Source organism: Coenobita brevimanus, chromosome 25, assembly GCF_032717465.1.
Source record: "Coenobita brevimanus isolate Jiangsu-jjx chromosome 25, ASM3271746v2, whole genome shotgun sequence".
Classification (NCBI taxonomy): Eukaryota; Metazoa; Arthropoda; class Malacostraca; order Decapoda; family Coenobitidae; genus Coenobita; species Coenobita brevimanus.
The window spans coordinates 5,111,283-5,134,245 of record NC_136978.1 but is presented as its reverse complement, the minus strand read 5'-3'; the positions used below and the strand labels follow the sequence as shown (position 1 = coordinate 5,134,245).

Below are 22,963 nucleotides of genomic sequence, written 5' to 3'. Positions count from 1 at the left end.
CCTGGGAAGTTTGAGGTAAATATGGGTATTTCGAGGTAAGTTGGATGCATTCTTCTTTTCATCAAGAGGCAAAAAATTACTGTACATTTAAGGATCATGCAACAAGATTTTCAGTGGTAAGTAATTTATTTTAAGGCCTTATTTATTAACAGAATGAAAAATGTATCTTATATGAGTTAAAAAGAATGTTGTGAGTAAGAGGAATTACATAGAACTTGTATAATGTTTTAGGAGTTCATTTACCCTAAGGCACTAAAGAAAAGACTGCATAGGTATTCTGTTTCAATTCCATGATGTTACTGCATCAGTACCTCCCTCACCCTGCAAAGAGCTCTGTTACTTTATTCTGATTACTACCAAACAATATTCAGTCAGACTAGGAATAACGCCTACAACTGAAGGAGTTTAGTACAATCTCCATTAACCCCTTCAACCAAGGATATCTCTTTTATCTTGGTCACTGCCAAATGATTCAATTCAGTTTAGGAAAGGTTCCCCAAATGATGAAAGGGTTAAATATGATGTGGCACAACTGTTAATGATGTCTAATAATATGTTCAACTTAAACAATCACTTTATGATCCGTAATGTAAGGATTATCACTCTAGCAGATATCTTCTATCTATTTTACCTACAGGCAGGCACCACAATCCCATAAGGGGTGGCTGTTTGTCTTTGAGCTAGTGGCTTTACAGGGAAGGGCAGTAACCCTCCACCAACCCACTTCTTGACACGTGGGGAACACGTATGGGTTGGTTATGTGGTTACCACCCAGCAATGTTAATGGTTTCCTGGCTTACAGGAAACCATCAGGCTTGTTACTTAATGTAAAGCCACCTGAAAAAGAAAGATGAGTAATAAAAAGTGACAGGAATGATGGATGAAATTGGAAAAGATGAGGGCAGACTAAAAAAGAATGATAAAGGTGAAGGAATAAGTAGGCAGCACTACATCAAGTGAGCGGATGATGGTCACCACCACCTACCACAAAGCAGACACGGTATCTTGCTGATCTATCTATCTACCTATTGCCAGTCGCCTTAATCCCGCAAGAGGTGGCCACAAACAAATCGCCTCCATGTCACACTGTCTCCCTCCATTTCACTGCCCTGCTCCCAGCTCACACCCCCCTCTCTCATATACCTCTTCACTCCATCCCTCCATCTCATCCTTGGCCCCCTCCTCCTCCACCTCACTCACATACACCCTCCTTGTCGTCTCTCACTTTCCATCCTCTCCACATGGGCAACCCACCTTAATGTATTTCTTCTAATGCTTCCTATCACATCCACCACATCCACACCACAACATTCCTTCACTTCCTCATTTGTCAGCCTGTCTCTCCATATGACTCCACATGCTCCTCTCAAATAACTAATTTCCACTGCTCTCACTCTTGACTTGTGTCCCTCCAACAAGGTCCAAGCTTCACTTCCGTATGTTAGAGTTGGTATCACAATACTGTCATGTAGTAGCTTTTTCACTTCCATGCTCACTTCCCTGTTTCCTATCACTGTTTTCAAGGAACCAGCAACCTTTTTTCCTTGTTGCACCCTTTCAAGCATTTCACCTCCAAACTTCCATCCTTACTCATCACACTTCCCAAGTACTTAAAAGCACTCACATTCTCCATTTCCTCCCCATCCAATCTCACTGTATATTCACTGACTTCACTTTTCTCGAAGACTATAACTATACACTTCCCTACATTCACCTTTAGATTCCGTTTCTTACACACTCTCCCAAACTCATCCACTAAGCCTTGCAGCTCCCCTTCGTCTTCACTTAACAACATGTTATCGTCTGCAAACAACAGTACAGGGAGTTTCCAAACACTACCCTATCTCACTAGGGCCACTCCAACATCCACTGCTCTACCTTGTATCTCTTTTATAACCCCATCCATATACAGACTGATAAACTATGGAGACATGACACATCCTTTGTTCAATCCAACCTTCAAATAGAAAAATTCACTTAGTTCACTATCCACATGCACTGCAGCCTTATCACCATCATACATACTCTTCACCGCCTTCAACAACTTCCCATCTACTCCATATATTCTTAATACTTTCCACAATCCTTGTCTATCCACCTTGTCATATGCTTTCTCCAAATCCATGAAGGCCGCATACAACTTCTTTCCCTTCTCTAGAAACTATTCCACTAAAGATCTAAGAATGAATATCTGATCTACACAACCTCTTCCCTTCCTAAAGCCTCCCAGTTTTTCTCCCACTAATTCCTCTGTTATTTCCCTAACTCTGTCAATAAGTATCCTACCATATACTTTTCCTATTACACTAAGAAGACAAATACCCCTATGATTACCACACACATCTTTTTGCCCTTTTCCTTTGTACAGGGGAACAACTATACCTGACTTCCAATCCTATGGGACTCTACCTTCCTCCCAGGCCAATCTGCACATCTTCCACATCCATTCTATTACTATCTCTCCCCCACGCTTCAGCATTTCAACACACACTCCATCAATTCCTAGAGCTTTCCCCATTTTAATTTCCTTCATTGCTTCCACAACTTCCATCCTACTGATTTCTTCCTCTCTTCTCACATCCCTCCTTCTCCCAGCCATTCCCCAGCCACTTATACTTTCATTCTCGATGTTCAACAATTCATTAAAATGTTCTCTCTATCTGCTCACATTTTCTCCCTTCTCCACTAGTAATCTACCATTTTTATCTTTCACTCCCCAACTAACTTCTTTGGCACCCTGTCTAACTCTCTGTACCTCTTTCCAGAACATATTCTTACATTCCCTCCACTTTACACTCAAATTCCTTCCAAATTCCTCATCCACTCTCTTCTTACTCTCTCTTACTAATCTTTTCACCTCTCTCTTCCTCTCTACATATAACTCTCTCTTCTGTCTCTCAATTTCTTCAACGCCCATTTCTCATCCACTCACTATATGCTTTCTTCTTTTGTGCCACAGCCTCTCTCACCTCTTCAGTCCACCATGCCGTTCCCTGCATTGCCTTTCGTCTTCTCTTCACCCCACACACCACCTCACATGCTGCACAGATTTCTTCTGTGAATATCTTGAAAACACCTTCCACGTCCCCCATCTGCTCCAATCTATATTTACCCAATCACTCCTCCACTTCCCTCTTGTATTCTGCCTTTTTTCCATCCTCTTGTAACTTATCTACCCTCCTTGTAAGTACTACTTCCTCCTGTCCTTCCCTTCTTCTATTTCTCCATTTTGTGTGGATTTTGATCCTGACCACCACCAAGTGGCGATCCAACAGTCCACACCCCCAACCTTTATATACTCTTGCATCCACCGCACATCTTCTCATCCTTTCATCCATGCACACATAATCAATCATTGCCTTCCATTCATTCAGCTCACCATCCACCCTTCTCATCACTCGCCACTTATATCTGTGGATCATTTTGTGCCTGAAGAGGGTATTAGCTATCATCAACCCCCTCCTGGCACAAATGACCACTAAAGCATTGCCGTTCTCATCCATCTCTGCAGGCACACCCCACTCACCAACTACTCCATCCACCTTCACATTCCCTGCTTTTCCATTCATATCTCCAATCAAAAACACTCTCTCATTCCTTTCAAACTTTTCCATGCAAGCTTCCACATTAGTCCAGAACTCTTCTCTCACTCTGCTTGCACAATCTTCCGTCGGGGCATAAACGCACACAATTGCCCACATTCGTAGTCCAAATTTTACTCTTACCCACACAATCCTTGAGCCAACTGATCCATACTCTCTTATATTCTCCTTCCATTTGTTACTCACAACAATACACACTCCTTCTTTTGCCCTCTCATTCTCACCTACTCCCGTGCATGTACCCCAACCATACTCCCTTTTTCTCACACTCTCACCTCTCCATTTAGTTTCAGTTAATCCACATACATCCACTTTCGCACACTCAAGCACCTGGACAATCTCTCTTACTTTCACCTCATTATTTGCACCCCTTACATCCCATGTAGCTATCCGTAAGTCCTTTGTTTGGTCCTTAGTCGTCGCCCTTTGGTCAGTCCTGGTCTGAGGCCTCTTGTTCATAATTTTAGTTAGTTGTTTTCCGGGGAGGGCACTAACCCTCCACAACCTACTTGTGTTCACGTAGGGAACACGTGTTGGTTGGTTATAAGGTTACCACCCAGCATTGTAAATGCTTTCCTGGTTCACAAGAATGCTGATACTATTTTAAATTTACTACTGCAGAGTTACCAAATGTGCTTTACTGCATTTAGCTTTCATATGACCTCTGAACTGATGTTACATGTGTAGTGAGAGAATGTCATACCTGTATGTGTATCCAAAGTCCAAAAAAGTTCTCGATGCTTATACAGTGGAAGTGGTTGGTTAACCCTTTGACTGCTACGATTCCACTCAGCTGGACAAAATTATCTGGCATTAGCCTGAGTGCACCATTAAATGCATTCAGATCACTGAATGGCTTAACCACAATACTGTAATTTTTGCTAACCACTTAACTATCAAGATTTCACTCAGCTGATTAAAAACATGTAATGTTAGCTTGTATGAAATTACAAAGAATATTAAAAAAAAAAAAAGGGGGGGGGGATTAAAATGGATTATTTGTGATTCATGTCTGTCACGACTGAAAAGTGATGGTTGATTAGTAGGTCCAATAATTATTTCGTCAGAGCCAGTACGCTAAATCTATCTATCTATCTATCTATTGCCAGACGCCTCAATCCCGTTTGGGGTGGCCACAAACAAATCGCCTCCAAGTCGCCCTGTCCCCCGCCATTACACTACCCTACTCCCAACTGCCTGGTAAAATTTTGACTTGCTGTGGTGCAACTATTTTGTTTTCAGTGCAGGATAAGACTATGATGGCGGGGATAGAAAAAATGGCAAATCATATAAACAGACTGAAGAGCGAGAGTGGGATGAATTTTGTATCTGCATACTCTCCTACAGACTATCAACCCAATGACTCCCCCCCCCTCCCTATGCCCTACATTTAGATGATGTGATGCAGGTCTGGACAGGAAAACAAGCCATGAAAGAGTTAATGGAAATTGTGTGGTAGGTGGGGGCGCTCACCATCCACTCAATCGATGTAGTAATGCTCTCGGGTGTCTGCCCTTTCCTCTCCTCCATCCTCCTTTCTTTCCATCCTCTTCTGTCTTTCTTTCCTTCATTTTTTCCTCATCCTTCTGCCTACGGGTGACTTTACACTTCCTCTTCTGTCTTTCTATCCTTCATTCTTTCCTCTTTCTTCTGCCTATGGGTGACTTTACACTGAGTGACAAGCCAAATGGTTTCCTGTACACCAAGAAATCATTTACCACACTGGGTGGTAGCCATATAACCAAATTTCGGCACCTGGTGGTTTAGTGGATAATTATGATGCTCAAATCGGATTGAGCCAGTGAATGTTTATATCCAAGAGGTGGTTGGGGTTTATTGCCCTCGTAATGCCAGTCAGGGATGAGTGAGGCTAGTCACTCTCATCTTAAATGTCAGGACCAACTTGCCTAGCCCCGGGCTCCGATGCTTCTCATGGGGCAACATAGGATTGGATGATGAAGGTGAAGAAGAAGTCTATAACCCTCTCACAACTGATTTCTACTAAGTTAACAAGTCATCTGGAAACTGAAAAAAAAATAAATAAATAAATAAATAATAATAATAATTCATCCATCCATCCATCATCTAATCCTGTGCCACCCCATGAGGAGTGTAGGAGCTCTGGGCAAGGCAAGCTGGTCCTGACGTTTGAGACGAGAGTGACCAGCCTCACTCATCCCTGAGTGGCATTACGTGAGCAATAAAACCCACCACCCCTTGGATATAGACCTGCAAAGGCTAAATCCGGCTGGAGAGCCTTAATTACCCACTAAACCACCAGATGCCATAATTTGGTTTTATGGTTACCACCCAGCATAGTAAATGGTTTCCGGAGTTGCAGGAAACCATTTGGCTTGGCACTCAGTGTAGAGACCATAAGGCAGCACTACACTGAGCAAGTGAATGATGGGTGCCCCCTACCTACCACAAAAATAATAATAATAATAATAATAATAATAAGTAATAACAACAATAATAGTAATAATAATAATACTACCTGTAATAATAATAAATGATAAAAATAACAAAAATACTAATACTAATAGTAATAACAACAATAAAGCTACTGGACTGAGGGGGTTTAGAATTTGAACTTAAATGCCTGAAAGAAATTTAAGTACAGTACAGTAATTATATACGGTATACTATTACCTGAAATGGAAACTTCAACCTTATCCAATTAATACAAATTCTGAGTAAATGCTGCTTCCAAATTAAAATCAGTCTGTTTACAGGTTTGTTGAATATATTTTAGAATACTTTTTAGCAGGCTTCTCTAAAAAAAAAAAAAAAAAAAAAAAAAAAAAAAAAAAAAAAAATCTGATCAGGCACTGTGCCTAGGATAACGGATTATTTCTTAAATGGGTAAGGTACTGGGCTGTCAAAATCTGGTTAATCAGCTTTCACTTGTAAATAATCCTGTGTCCTAACCTGTAATGTTATTCAAAATATGCCACCCAGATATAATGCAAAGATGATCAGGAAACCCATCACCAATTCCCTGCTACAGTGCATACCCTACCCAAACTAATCATGCATTAAATATACAGTCTACAATCCAGAAGACAGTATATCTGCACCTACAGAAGATAAACTCATTTGACAAAGAAGGAAGGTATTCTGGAAGTTTCACAGGGCACATATATACGGTACTTAGCTCCAGGGAGGCACACACAAAGCCAGGCATTCTGGACTACAGGCATTTCACACTTGAGGTAATGGTATTCTTACTGTAGTTCTTACCATATGTGTACACTATCAACAGCCATGCAACAGTTCACAATAATAACTTGTGGGAAGGATGTGGTATCCTTAGACTGATAGCAGGATTCTTACAAATGACAATGCTAGTGTTATCCCCCACTATCTAACAGTGTACTTGTGGGCAATGTGTGGATTAACCTGCATGAAACATCACAATGCATATTCAGGAGCAGAGTAATGAAACTAAATACACCGTACTCTCATTAAGCGTTTCACAATTAACTGTCAGAAACTGGGGGCTCTCCTTTACCCTTGCAATCTCTATTTTACGATGCTACTGTGCACCGATGACCTCCAAAATGGTAAACTATTACAAGTGCTCCAGATAAAGCTTAAACTTACAGTATATGACATCAATAACATTAATGGCATTATCAATACTTCTGAACTACATTACACTTGTGTCATGAATGCTGTGGTCATGCATGCATGTGTATGCCTTTCCTTACTACCTGTCATCAGTACAGTGGCATAAGGTGTCATGTATTTCCATAACTACCAATGAGCCACCAGTGTAGTATTGTACAAGAAACAAATGTAGCAGCTCTGGACTCCAACTTCATTTTTAAGTTATAAATTAGATGTCTACTGTGAATTTTCAGCAAACCATGCATGTTACATTCCATGCAACAGTGTTCAACTTACAAATTTTTCTCTGTCTCAATCTGAGTTGTTGTGCAAAGTAGGTAATAACAAATCACTGATGCAAAGAGCAGATATTCAGTTTAAACTATCCCTAGCATCATCATACCATAAATAAAAAAATAAAAAAATAAACCAAACATTCCATCTTCTCCTTCTCTGTAAATAAAAACATCACAATCTGTTGCCTGCAGTGTTGAACATTAAAGCTGAATATCAGAACAGGAGCATTACTTGAGTTATATAAGCAGCAATGATTACTGATTATAACGCCTAGAACAATGAGTCACAAAAATTGATAAGACTGCTACAGTATTCTTAGCTGCCTCCTGTATTTCTGTATTTAGAGCATAGCTTAAAATTCTTACCCAGCCCATAATCGGGCCTGCAACATGGTAGGGTGATGCCCATACACAAGATAAAAAAATAATTACAGTTTGACCTGTGCTGCTGGCAGTCCCAGGTACTGCATCTCCAGGTGTTGCTGAGACATTGGGACAGAGTAACGATGGTGCTGCAGCCAACACACTACAACACTGTCACCGTGCCAAGAAGGAAACAATACCATGCATGATTACTGTGAACAAAGCTGAAAGCTAATATTAAGTAGCTGCTGCATAAGCTATGTTGAATTCAAGTAAATTAACCTCTTTAATTCAATGACATTTTTTTTTCCATTTTTCATGCTAGGTTACCTTCATGTGAATACTCTAATTGGGAGACTTTTCAAAGATATATGGCTACTCACCTTACTCAATATGGTAACAAAATTTAATTAGTCAGTTGTATAAAACTGTCAAGTGGTAAAGCGAGTAAAATGAAAAATACATCATTGGACTGACGAGGTTAATTTCTAAAATCAAACCTGTCAATCTCTCATAGTGCTGCAAGCAAGAATACACAACAGAAAATACCGTACTGTAAAACTTAAGCAGTCTACAGCTACAGTACTCGGCCAATTCTTAAACATACAATATTCTGGAACATTCACTTTACATGCTGGATTATTTCCAAAAGCTTACAGTATTAAAATGTGCAATTAATGTGCTGCAATAAGAGTTCATGCATAAAGTCAAACACCATTATTAACTGAAAAGCAAATTTACATCAAACTACTGTACTGCTTACAGAATTATGAAGAACACTGTATAACATGCTTTCATTCAATGAAAACGGTAATATATTCTGCAGAGACAGTAGTCGTATACTGAAAAACTAACCCACCTCACTAACGTAACCTATGCAAACCAAATCAAATCCAATGATAAGGGAGCCAGATGACTAAGAAAAGGAGAAATATGGTCAATAGTTGGGGAAAAAAAAATACAAACTCTCAGAAGCACATTTAATTCCAGTAAACTTTTAATTTTGGGCAAACATGAGCTTTGTGGTTACAAAAAAGTCTTTCTGATGCTTTTTTATGAGAAAAATTTGATTCAACCTCAAATCTTGCAGAAGTGCCTCGTTTCCCTGTTTTCCTCCTCGCCCCCCCCCCCCCACAGATAATGGGGATCCATGGGAATTCAGGGTTTGGAGTGGGGGAAATGCATGGAAAAGAAGCATTTCCAATACCAAATGACAGATACAATAAAACAAATCATATAAAACATCAGAAAACTCCAGTTTTACCCACACCTAACCATATCTATCCTAGTGTGCAGCTTTGTCCCCCAGACCTCCCAAAACATTAATCTAACCACAAACCCACATATGAAGAAAACAAAACAACTAAAGTGGCAATTCTAAGCTTCAATCTAATCTTATCTAACCAAACCAGATGAAACCGAATCTATCCTCATAAAAATTCATCTTCATTAATTACTAATTCCTGAAGGAAATGGGAGAGGAAAAAGATATTTACCGGTACTACTGCATTTCAAAATTGCATGGAACTAATGGATACTGAAATAAAATTTGTTCACTCTTTAGTTTATGCAATTTTAAACACTATCTCTTCCATGCACATCCACTGAAAATGCACTTTTTATGAAGTGGGGGGATTATCCAGTCCTTAGCTCTGTTCATTACTGCACTTTCATTAAAATTAGGTCAGGCTGGGTTAGTTTAGGCAAGGCTAGGTTTGGTTTGTTCATTTAAATGTGGATGCAATAAGTGGAGATATGAGCTGGAGAATCTCCCACACCTCCTTATTTACTAAGTACATAAAAAGTATTGAACCATTTCCACATACTACTAAAATAAACCTATTCACAAATCTATTGTCCTACCAAGTCAAGTATCCCGAGAAGTTCGGAAATAAATGTCATGCCCATAATGCTGACTTATGGGAGTCCGTACATAAAAAGTACTGAGCCATTTCCACTGACTACTAAAATAACTCTACTCACAAGTCTATTGTCCTACAAAGTCAAGTACCCCGAGAAGTTCGGAAATGTCATGCTCGTAATGCTGACTTATGGGAGTCGGAAAAGCTAGAAAACCAGTACCAATCAAACTGACACTGCAAAACTAGAAATACATCACTCAAGCACCTCATAAACGAACAAACAGTGAAATGTTGGTTGAGTCTCTACAACCTGACAATGTTAGGAAATGGCTGAAGTGGAAAAATGGATGAGAAATTATGCATCCATTGTAACTGCCAGTAGGTTTCTAGTTAAAAAAAAAAAAAAAAAAAAAGTTACAACAATGTGCCACTCCCTATTCTGTTTCAAATGCCAAAAGTCTGGTATGACCATACTAACTATAGCAGTACTGAAATTACTATTTAGTTGCGTGTACGGTTGACACGGTTTCCTTTGAAAGAAGTTTGGCGATTTGAATGCCAAGTTAAAATTTTAAATATAACTAACAGGATTACGCATCCATTAACATGTTTTACTTACATACCTGTGGATATCTGCTGTCTAGATAAGGGGATGAGACCTCAAATTGTGTTAGAAAGTGTGGAAGATGACAAAGAAAGCGTCCAAACACAAAGGCGTGGCCAACCAAAACACTGTCGCTGACTGAAACCTTGGCAGGTATGACGTACCTGTGTTGAAAAGAAAGTAAACAAACCATAACAATTTTTTATAATAAACATTTTATAAAATATTTCGTGATTAAATGGAAAAGAACCACTGAATGAAATATAAAAATCAGTGTCTTCAATTAACTACGATGATCTCTTTCCCACTCTCATAAAAAAAAAAAAAAAAAAAAATCACTGAACACAGGTCCCTTACTCCTAGCTGTGTCCACATTTTTTTTTCTCTCTCTCTCTCTCCCACGTTAATATAGGATATCAGAAAATGTCGAAGGTATACTAGTAGTGGCAGAGAAACCAGTGGTAACCCTAGTCTGACCGAGCAAACCCATCAACCGTAGGTGAGCAATCGTCCCTGCAGGACAATCCCGTGCAGTGGGCCAATGTTCCCTTATGGTGGACAGCACCTCGCCACAGCGAGATGTGGGCTGGGGAATAGTGTGAATGTTTGGTTCCAAGAAGGATGCCGCATTTGCGTCTGTTATGCTAGGTGTTTTAAGGGCGACTTCTCGTCCTAGAAACACCTGCGATATTGCCGGGTTCACCTTTCGAGACCGGAGCTAGAATACGCAACGAGAATAGCAGGACATAGAAACTCTAGCCAACAACCTTACACGTATATTATCCACATTACAACCTCCGTACAGTATGGATGTGAGTTACACACGACACACTATTTACTATCAACTGTGCTGGATAAACTGGAGGGTCCCGACCGGTTGGTGGGTATCCTGTAGGATACTAGCCAGTCAGAGGACGCTGCACGGACACTGCACGATGAAGGATACTGATTCTTACACAGTTTGCTACTTGGGCTCCGACATCAATCTGAACATAAGTGTCTCACCGTATATCATAAAGTGGTAAAAGCACTAGTACAACACAGTATGCACACATAGGCACGTAGGCATACTACCTAGTCACCAGGGCACTAGTTCGGCACTGTACATATAGGTATCACGAGCACTACAGTCACTATAGGTTTGGGGCAATCACTATTACACTGGGCAGGGCCGGGGAACTCCGGCCAGGCCGCAGGGGCCGGGTGATCTCCAGGTGTTAGAGGGGTCCCGTCTGGTGTCCTTTCAAGGGCCACGGGACAATCCTCAAGGGTGACGTCGTCTGCTGGGAGCTGTGGTCGGGCGTGGTGGGAATCCCTCTACTCGTGGGGCCTGGCGGGGTAGTCTGGTCCTTAGGGCTTGGACCAAACAGCACTAGCAGGCACGCTTGTCTGCGCCTACTCTGGGGAGAAGGTCGTCGTTGCCTGGGGCTGGACAGGGTACACCCTGGGGTTGTAGGGGCGCCTTGGGGAGTCCGGCGTCTGTGGTCTCCCGTCGGGCCGCTGTCAGGGTCGAACTGCGGCATTGCCTCCGGCAGGAGTCCATCAGGTGGTTGTCTCCCATGGGCGACGGCTGGATGGCACGCACTCCCGGGGACAGTACAGGACCTCGCCAAACTTCCTCCAGGCAGGGAGGTTCCTCCTGGGGTCTGCCTAGGTGGGGAGGGGCAGAGGAATGTCCCGCTCGGCTACAGGAGGGGCGAGCCGAGCGAGGGCCGTCCTTCGCTGGGGAAGTCACAGGGGGTGAGAGGCTTTGGTGGTGATGCCTCTCCCTGGAGTGGCTGGAGGCCGTTGCCAAGGTCCCGTAGGCAAAAGGGGGGGGGGTGGCTAGAGGCCGTCCCTTCCCTGTTGGTGCAGCTGAGGGCGTCACCGAGGCCCGGCTTCCAAGCAGGACTGTGGGCGAGGTGCGGGCAGAGGCCATCACCTGCACACGGGTGCGGCTGGAGGCCGTCACCTGTGTCCTGTAGGGGGAGTGATGTGCAGTCGAGGTGCAGGCGGAGGCCGTCACCTGCCTGCTGGTGCGGCTGGAGGCCGTCATCTGTGTCGTACTCCCATGGGCAGCTGCAGAAGGAGAGGAGGCATACCTGTCTTTCCCCAGATGTGGCTGGAGGCCGTCACTGGTCTCTGCAGGAGAGGGAAGGTCGAGCAGCACCTGTGCTGCTGGAGACCATCTCTATGGTTAAGCAGCTGAGGCCGTCACGTTTTGGTGTGCGGCTGGAGGCCATCATGTTTGGTGTTCAGCTAGAGGCTGTCACATTTGGTGTACAACTAGAGGCTGTCACATTTGGTGTGCGGTTGAGGCTGTCACTTTTATGGGAGCAGCTAAAGGCCGTCTCCTGGTTTGTGCAGCTGGAGGCCATCACAGGGGTGCTGCTTGGGACTGTGTTTTCAGACCCACCCTGAACCTGTCGAGGGCTAGTCCTGTCGGAAGGTAGTGCGTGCGGACTGCGGCACTCCTGCTGGGTCTGTTCCGGGGAATTGGGGCTCAAGGTAGTTGGGGAAATACGTCCGTATAGCCTTGACCTCGCACGTGCCTTCGGAGCCCCTCCATGGTCACCTCTTGGGGGGTGTCACTGTCCCGGTGGTGTTCCGTCGCCACAGTCGATATTTCAGTGTCTTTCTGCATATTATGCTCCACATCATCTCGTTACTCTCTCCGACAAGGACAGTTTCACTCCTGTTTGTTTGTCTGTCTGTTAACAGAATTACTTAAAAACTAAAAGAGAGATCTGGACAAAATTTGGAGGGTAGATAGCCCATGTCCCAGGGAACAATCTAGTAACTTTTGGGACAGATCCGGAACGTATGACAGATTCTGGATCCGGAAAACATTTTTTGTGAAACCCTATTCAATGGTGAGAAAACCTAACCCATTACGAAAAGTGGTTTGGAAATTACGTTCCCCTGTCAGAGAGATGCGCTCCACTGAATGCCCTCTAGTTTGGTCTTGGGTTACAGGAAAACAGTGGTGTTGCCACTCACTGTAGAACTACCTTAGGAAGATGCAGGCAATTCTATATCAAGTGAGTAGAAGATGGTCGCCACCACCTACCACTAATGTCGACGGTAAAACTGCGATACAAAATCGTAATTTTGTTGTAGAAATGAGGGAGTCTCCCCATTTTTTTCTTTTTTTCCGGGAAATCAACAAGTACAGTAGAGGAGGATAAGGAAGGAGTGAGGGAATGAGTGAGAAAGAGAAGAGAGGTGAGGAGTGAGGTTGGGGTAAGGGAAGTGAGGGGTGAGGTACAAATCAAACGTGAAGCAGAAACTAGGGGTGAGGTGTGAAGCAAGGGTAATGGAGGTCAGGGGTTAGACAGGGTACGGGAGGTGAGGGACGAGACAGAAATCAGGGCTGCATAAGAGGGTGAGGCAAGAATTAGGAGTGAGGAAGGTGAGGGGTGTGGTAGGAGTGATGGGGATAGGGAGGCAGAGGTAAGGGGGGTGAGGAGTGAGGAAAGAGTGAGGGCTGTGGCAGAAGTGAGAGGAGTGAGGAGTGAGATAGTAATTGGGAAAGTTAGGGGTGAGGCATGATAAGAAAGAGAGAAGGCACGAAGGAGATTGGATATTAGGGCTGCAAATGACGAGGAGTTAAGGAAATAGAATCAATGGGGCAAGATGGACCTCTGGCACTGCGTGCGGGGCCCGGGGAGGGCCGAGGAAGTGGAGTCAGTAAGAGTGGTCAGTATGCCTCAAGCCGTGGCAAGGGAAGGGTGGGTCTAGTCTCCTCTCCTCGATTCATCAACTCTCCCTCCTAGATTATGTGTACTTAACAGTTCATTTATAATTTTTTTACAAGAAGCCTAAAGTCAAATAAAACCTCCTGGTAGTGGCAAGAATCGAATCAGAAACACGTCAAGCATCATACTAGAGATGTTAATCCCTTCATTGCGAGGGATCTCTTTGAAACTTAATCCATTAGTGACCAAGGTTCCTGTTCGCCGGATGGGTACTTAACGTACCGCCCTCCGCCTATTGGCTCTTGTCGCGAAGCTCACTAGGTCCCTACACGGGGGTTCTCGCCTCAAATAATTTTTTGTCCTTCTTAAAGGACTATGGGCACCAGTGACTTAATAAAACTGTTGCCTTTTTGAAAATTCACTAAAACTGTCAAGGTGGAGCAAGAATAAGATAAACAACACGAAATACTTCTACAGTGATTACTTCAGAACGAAAGGTACCCCCAAAGTCGAAGAAACTCAACGGCAGTTGAAAAAAAAAAAAAAAATCCAGCGTGTTAAAATGTTGAGCAAGATAATATTCCTAGCCAGTCTTTAGTGGTCATGGAACTACCTAACTTCAGGCCAAGTATGCTTTAAAAAACACTATTTATGGCCACATTAGGAGAAAGTGAGTTAAGAGTAGAAATATAATCTGGTGCCAAGACACACCCACCCTTACCTGAGACATCGTTCCCCGTGACGGCCCCCGCATCAATGGGACACTACAAGCTGGTCACGTGCCTCTTCATTATGTCCATGTGTATTATTCTTGGTAAGCTGTCTGCCTTTGAACTATAAAATGTCAACTCCGAACATTAAACCTCCTTATTGCCTCAAAAATCCCAGTCTCTGGCAACTATTTCCTTAATAAATAGCCATGCCAAGTACCTTTCTCGCTCTCAATTAAAAAAAAAAAAAAAAAATCCAGGAGTGTATTTACGAGGAGGGGGGGGGGGATATAATGAGGATGACACCTCCTCGAAACTTAAGGGACGCAATTCAGACGAGAAATCATAATAATTCCTTAACAAGATTCTCCTCCTTAAACTGTAGCACAGAAGCATGTAGTATAAACGTACCTTCGGAGATGACTATGCCATCACACACACACACACACACACACACACACACACACACACACACACACGCACGCACGCACGCGCGCGCGCGTAGGGCATAGAGGGGTGGGTCTGGCGTGGAGTGGAGGGGGGATTTCTCTTCCATCCGATGACGTATAATTTGTTACTGTAGCCACCTCCAGACGATCCCCCCCCCCTTACAAGACTTTTCAAACTGAAGGCGTTAGACAACCCTTAATTCACCCCTTCAGCTAATTAGACATCCCTCCTTGGCTGAATAAAATCACCTAGAAATAAGAAGAACGAAACCGGAAAGAAGACAATGATTCCAAAGGGTTAACTAATTTCCGTGTCACTCCTCTTACCCCTCCCCCATTTCCGGTCCTTTTACTTCAACTTGGCCTAAATTTTCCTCCTTCTACAACTTATTTCATGTAGCTCAATGGCTCAGAAAGAAAATGCTGAAAATAATACAGCTCTACATTCTACAAACAGTACTTCTTCATGATTTGCACCATATTGTAATGTTAATCTAGTTATAAATCGGCATTCAAGATTCTGAGATTAAAATTTTAGGTCAAGTTAGAATAAGAAGCGTATAATAATTTTGCATGAACATAAATCCTGCATACCGATTCAGTTTTGCTATAATTAATATTTCTGGGATCGTCCACACCTTCTTCTCTTGCTTATATTGCTCTTTAAACCAAGTCATTTTACTGAACCAACTACACAGTAACGATATTCTAATTCCTTGTTCATGCTTTAACTTGAACTTGGAATCGTTCGCTTCTTCCTATGGTGGTCTATCCTGCGTAGGGAGGGCAACTCCTTACAGTGTCCTCATGTTAACTTACTCAGGGTATCATCAGACCATTCTATTCGTTAGAAAGAGCCTCTAATAGCGAGAGTCAATTAAGGGTGTATCTAACTCCTCCAGTTCAAAGAGTCTGTCTCTGACGGTACAGCATGATCACCCAGACTTTTTTTTTTTTTTTACTGTACAGGGAAGCCGGTACACATTACGGAGCTTGACGTACCGGCCGTAGCGTTAGAGGGAGACGACGTGCGTCTTCGTTGCCGGTACCGCGTTGATGACGGTACGGGTCTGTACACACTTAAGTGGTACAAGGACAGGAGGGAATTCTACAGCCACCAGCCCGGCCTCACCACAGGACCCCCCACCTGCCTCACACACCACGTACCGGGGGTCAATGTGGACGTGAGTAGGGTGCCTTGACCTAATATGACTCAAAAATGTGTATGACCTTCACCACTCCGCCAAAACATACACTTTCATATTAACTACTCTCTCTCTCTCTCTCTTTCTCTCTCATTAAACCGGCTTTGATCTGTAGCACATGACCTCCAGAGACCTTTCCTGACCTCATATGACAACCCTTGGTATCCTGTGACCTTAAATGATCGCCTGTGATCTCTAATGACCTCTAGCGACATCTAATACCGTTAGGTTGGCATTAAATAATCCAGGGAAGAAATACCTACGGTGCTGAAATACCTAAGAAAACGTGTTCACGGGGCAGGACATAAATGCGTGGAAGGACCATCATTAAGTTTCAAAAAATCTCTTCTCTACCCATGTATTTTCTCTCTCAGTGCTGGAGTTCGAGCGAGCGTGAGGTGGTTGTGGTGGGTGTGACTGAGGCCAGCTCGGGGCAGTACCAGTGTGAGGTCATCGGAGAGCACCCCACCTTCAGGAAGCAGACACGCACCGCCACGCTCACTGTTTTCTGTTAGTATACTTTCTAGGCATCACAGGGATCGCTTTCTCTCTCTATTAAAAAAGACGTTCTCGGGTAAAAGCGTTAACGTTCTCAGCTATAGTACTCTTTAAGTCTCCTTAATGTTGTACCAAATACAGATACACATATAAACTGGTAACACAAGAACTCGCCCCACTTCCCTCCATCACTAATATTTCTCTCCACGTCTAACCCCGTCTCTACACCATTGATCATATGTTCACCTGCCCCCAGCCGAGGCCGTGCAGCCGCCTGTGGTATCCGGAAGCCGAGGAGTGTACGAGGAACGTGACCTGGTGGCCCTCACGTGCACCTCCCGCAACACCCAGTACCTGCCCACACTGTCATGGCGCATTAACGACCTGCCCGCGCCTAAAGTAAGTTATTCCGGCATAAATATAATCCACAACACATGAAAGCCCTTCTAATATATCGGTAGGTTATCCCGTAAAACTCTGTACGTGCCTGTCTCTGCCACGTCTGCACTTTGCCATGGCGCATCAACGATCTCCCCACACCACAAGTAAGTCATGCAGCAACGCAATACAACCCAATACCTCGATCGAGCGTTAGATGGCCTAGGTGACTTCGTTGCACCTTTTCCTCAGTGATTTATTTTCATCATCATCAGCATCACCCAGACCTATTTTCGTAAGTAAAGATGGGGTGAGGTACGAATTTATTTCAAACCTTGATATTGTCCTCAATGTTATCTTTTTTTTTTTTTTTTTTTTTTACATCAACATACTTTGCATCAGTAACATTCAGGACGACATCAGAATTTACTGTGGAGAAGAAATCACTACAGAAAAGGCGTTACGAAAGTTAAGGCCTTCCACTCGTATTCTTTTACGTTCCCCCTCTTCTCGCTACATCCTTTGTCCATTACACTTTCCTTCGCAGTTCTCTCTCTCTCTCCTCGCACCTCACTCATTGTTCTCCTAGTTGTCTCTCCCTTCTGTCTCTCTTTCCCCCCCTCTCATTCCTCTAATCTCTTTCTCACCGCACCCCTCTCTTCTTCACTCTCCTCTCTCTCACCCTTTTCATCTCTCCCTACCTGTCTGTCTACCTGCCTATCTATCTACTTTATCTAATGTACTGTTTACATTAACTTGGCTTAGATTTTCGTCTTTTTGCAGCATATTTCACATAGTTCAGTAGAAGTAAGAGAGAGTGCCATGGCTGTACATCCTTTCCATAGCACTTCTTCGTGACTAGAATCATATCCTAGCCTACTCCTACAAATCACCGTTTCAATTAGAAAGATGACAAGTTTAAAGAAAGCTGAAGTGAAATGATGATAACCAACCCCTGACCAAGAACTGTAACCCTTTTCAGTGTGGGTGATAACCAACTGGAGTCATTCTGGAGAGCTGATTTCACTAGTAACCAAGGAGACTAATTCCCACCTCGCAAGAAACTCATCAAATTTTATACAACCGCAATGTGGCATTTAGGTTGTAACTGATTCAGGCTCTGCTGATGAATGACCAAGAGCAGTCAGATTTTACTAGTAACCAAGGAGACTCACTCCTACTTGGTAAGAAAGACTCACCAAATTTTATACAACCTAGGCTCGGAATTCAAGCTGAGTGACCCAGTCTCTTGTGATTAAGGACCACGTGTAGTCGAACTGGTGAGCTGATTTCACTTATAACCAAGGAGACTCATTTCTACCTCGTCCGAAAGACTCATCGATTTTATGCAACCATGATTTGGAATTCAGACTGTAATTGACCCAGTTCTCTCGGATGAAAACAAAGTGGCTATATCTCCCCCCCTTCCCTTCGTCAGAGTTACGTCGTGGGGGGCACAGGCAGAGACACCCTCGGGCTTCGCTTCCCTGCCGTGGCGGGTGAGCGAGGTGGAGGCGTGACCAGCGTGACCTGCCTAGCTTCACTGGGGGAAGGTCATGTCAGGGCAACCAGGGTCACGCTCACCGTCAGGAGTGGTGGAAGGAGATACGTGGAGAGCAGAGGTGAGTGCCAGGGAGAGATGGCAGAGTAACTGAGAGAGAGAGAGAGAGAGCGTTCTTGATTTCGGCTATTTGGAAAATTTTATAGCATTTCAGTCCCCTTTTCCTCCACACACACACACACACACACACACACACACACACACACACACACACACACACACACGCAACATCAACCGACACATTTTTTTAAAACACTGTATACTACCCGGTATGGTTAAAGCTTATTATTTAATGGTTATGTTCGCCCATATAGACTAATTGCATCGTTTCTTTGCAGGGAGGCGAGATGGGGGAGGATGTGTGGCGGTCATGGTGGTGGTGGTTGTGGTGGTGAGTGTGTGGTAGTGGTGGTGACTGTGGTAGTGGTGGTGGTGACTGTGTGGTAGTGGTGGTGACTGTGTGGTAGTTGTGGTGAGTGTGGTAGTGGTGGTGAGTGTGTGGTAGTGGTGGTGGCTGTATGGTAGTGGTGGTGGTAACTGTGTGGTAGTGGTGGTGACTGTGTGGTAGTGGTGGTGGTGACTGTGGTTGTGGTGGTGACTGTGTGGTAGTGGTGACTGTGTGATAGTGGTGGTGACTGTGGTAGTGGTGGTGACTGTGTGGTAGTGGTGACTATGTGGTAGTGGCGGTGACTGCTGTAGCGGCAGTGGTGACTGCGTGGTAGTGGTGGTGACCGTGTGGTAGTAGTGGTGACTGTGTGGTACTGGTGGTGACTGTGTGGTAGTGGTGGTCGCTGTGGTAATGGTGGTGACTGTGTGGCAGAGGTGACTGTGGTAGTGGTGGTGCCTGTCTGGTAATGGTGACTGTGTGGTAGTGGTGATGGCTGCGATAGTGGTGGTGATAGTGTTGATAACTGTGGTAGTGGTGATGACTGTCGTAGTGGTGGTGACTGTGGTAGTGATGGTGAGTCGCATTGGTGGTGACTGTGGTAGTGGTGGTGACTGTGTGGTAGTGGTGATTGGTGTAATAATAAGCAAATATTAAACTGCTGTGAAGGAGATGACGATTCGCCTCTCAAGTCTGCTAAATTAAAGAAAAAAAATATCATGTATGTTTATGAGAAATTTAATAAAAAATATATATTAGTGTTGTTTTATTTGATGCCTGAGAGAGAGAGAGAGAGAGAGAGAGAGAGAGAGAGAGAGAGAGAGGAGGGGACAACGAAACACGATACAAAAGAAAATTAATGGACAGAAAGAGTAAGATAGATATAGACAGAAAAACAGATCCACAAAAAGAGTCAGCATGAACAGAACGAAGGAAAAAGGAAGGAAGGGAAGAGGGAAGACGCGAGAGGAGGAAGAGAGCAAAGAAGGGAGAACTGAAGGGAAATCAGGAATGATGAAAGGGTAGAGGAAGAAGAATGACGAGAAGGAATGATCAGAGAAATGGAGGAGGAAAAATATGAGAAGGAAAACAAATATATGTACGAGAAGACAGAGAAGAAGATGAAAGGCCATGAAAAATAAATTAGCACAGAGAAAAGGAATAATAGTAAAAAAAAAAAAAAGAAGAAGACGGAGAAGGAGGAAAAAAGAGGAAGATGAGGAAATAAAGAAGAGGAAGACTGAGGAAAATAAAATGACAAAGGGATGAAATAAAAAAAAACAGGAAGAATGAATCGGGCAAAACGAGACTTAAATCAGTAAAAAGGAATGAAGAAAAATAAAGTAAAAATAAAGGGTAGGATAAAAAGAGGAAGAAAGGAGAAAGAAGGATAAAGAGGAAGAATGAAGAATAAAGAAGAACGAAGGATAAAAGGAGGAAGAAAAAAGAATGAAAGATAAAAAGGAAGAAAAGAGAGGGTAAAGAGGAAAAAGAAAAAAGGACTAAAACGGAGGGAAATGAAAGGGCAGGATTAAAAAAAAGAGAAAAGAAGACAAGGGAGGATAAGAAAAAGAGGAGAAAGAACCAGGAAGAACAAAAAAAGAGAGGGGAAGAACAAAAATGAGGATAAAGAGTGGGAACCAAAGGAAAAAAAAAAACAGCAAGGGAAAACATGACAAAAAGAGATGGAAAAAAACATGACAGAGGAAAAAAAAAAAAACGAAATGGGAAGGAAAAAAAAAAGAGGTACAGAGAAGCTACCAAGACATGCAAAAGAGAAGGTTTAGAAAGCGAGAGAACAGAAGAAATAAAATAAAAAGAGAAGGAAAGAGAAGAGAGAATAAAAGAAAGGAAAGTAGAAGGGAGATAGAGTCAACGAGAGACCTATTAACTTGTAATGAGGTTATCAGTTTGGCTGAGGTAGTTAGGAAGTTACATGAAAAAAAAGTAGAAGAAAAAAGAAAAGGTAGGGTAGGCTGGGCTATGGGATGACTGGAGGATGGAGGAACATGGAATAATAAGAGATAGAAAGGGATACTGATGGTAAGAGAGACAGGCTGAGACAGATACCGTATATTGTAGATGGACTGATTGACAGGTAGATAGATAGACAGACATGGAGAGAGAGAGAGAGAGAGAGAGAGAGAGAGAGAGAGAGAGAGCAGATGGGCTGGCTATCCTCCCCTCCACCTTAATTCTCTCTCTAATGACTAAAGTTTATATTCTAATTACTCACCAGGTAACGTAACATGTGGGGGGAGGGGAGGGGAGGGCAGGTGGAGGTAAGGATGTAAGGGAAGAAAGGGGAGGAAGAGATGGGAGGGTAAGGAGAGGGAAGAGGAATAAGGACAGGAGGGGAAGGGGAGGGGAGGAGGGAGGGGGAGGGGTGGGGAGAGGGGAGAGAAGCCAACAATGATTTACTAATGATGTAGGAGTGAAATGGGAGGGGCGAGCCGTGGGTTGGTTAAAACATAATGAGGGAGAATTAATGTGTGTGTGTGTGTGTGTGTGTGTGTGTGTGTGTGTGTGTGTGTGTGTGTGTGTGTGTGTGTGTGTGTGTGTGTGTGTGTGTGTGTGTGTGTGTGTGTGTATCCTCTTGTAATAACGCAAACTATATCAATGATAGAACAATTTAAGAAATATACCACAGAATGTTAAGGTGGAATAGGGAAATAAATCGCTAAAGAAAAGATGTAAGGAAGGCTCTCGAGGCATCTAGCATTTTGCCCTAACTTCATCACCAAACTTAGAAATTATATACAGTTCTCTCACTTTAACTTGGCCAAAAATTTCGTTCTTTTAGAGTATATTTCACGTGGCTCAGTGGACAGTGCTGCAGCTTCACGTCCTTTCCACAGCACTTCTTCGTGACTGGCATCATATTCGAGTGTAAATCTATTGGCACTTAAGATGGAGAGACGGCGGTTTTGGGGCAAGTTGGAGTGAAAGGAGTATAGTGTAAATCCTAGTATGGAAGAGGGAGTACTGGACCTGTTGCTGGCTGATTTTACACACACACACACACACACACTCTCTCTCTCTCTCTCTCTCTCTCTCTCATTTCTATTAGCCTGCCACCACCTTCTCTTTCCCTCCTCCCCCTCCCCCTCCCCTCTGCAGCTGACGGGAAACCATCTGTCTTGAGAGAAAATATACAAGACCAAATTTTCTCACAAGTTAGAGAGAGAGAGAGAGAGAGAGAGAGAGAGAGAGAGAGGTGATGGGAAGGATATGGAGGGAAGGGGTCTGAACGGGAGATGGTGAGGAGGGGGAGGAAGGAGTGGGGGAGGGGGAGGAGGAAGGGGTGGGGGAGGGGGAGAATGAATGGGTGGGGATGGGGGAAGGGGAGGAGGAAGGGGGAGGGGGAGGGGAAGGGATGGAGGGATGAAGGAAAGTTAAGAGCGATGGATTGATTAATGAGAGGAGGGAGGCCTTATGTGTCGGAGGGAGGGAGGGGAGAGAAGGAGGGTGAGAAGAGAGGGAGAGAAGGGAGGAAAGGAGAGAGGAGTGAGAAGGAGGAAGAGAGGGGAGAGAAGGAGAGAAGGGAGAAAAGGAGGGAGGAGAAAGAAGGAGGAAGAGAAGAAAGGAAGAGAATGTAAAGAAAGAAGAGAGATGGAATATGAACGAGGAGGGAATGGAGAGAGGGAAGGAGAGAGAAAACTGAAAGGAAGATGAGGAAGAAGAGGAGAGTGAAGGAGAGAATTGGAGGTGGGAAAGATGAAGAGAAAAAGGAGACGGAAACTGGAGGAAAAGTGGAGGGA

General features: G+C 43.6%; 1 protein-coding gene across 1 annotated transcript; it reads left to right on the top strand.

Moving 5' to 3' along the window:
- Positions 1 to 13,944: 13,944 nt before the first annotated feature.
- On the top strand, positions 13,945 to 18,907 carry LOC145393686 (uncharacterized). The gene is made up of 5 exons (XM_080267734.1): positions 13,945 to 14,017; positions 16,145 to 16,359; positions 16,755 to 16,890; positions 17,135 to 17,277; positions 18,695 to 18,907. Exons 1-5 carry the CDS (start codon positions 13,945 to 13,947, stop codon positions 18,905 to 18,907), a joined length of 780 nt encoding a protein of 259 aa, XP_080123860.1.
- The last annotated feature ends 4,056 nt before the right edge of the window (positions 18,908 to 22,963 follow it).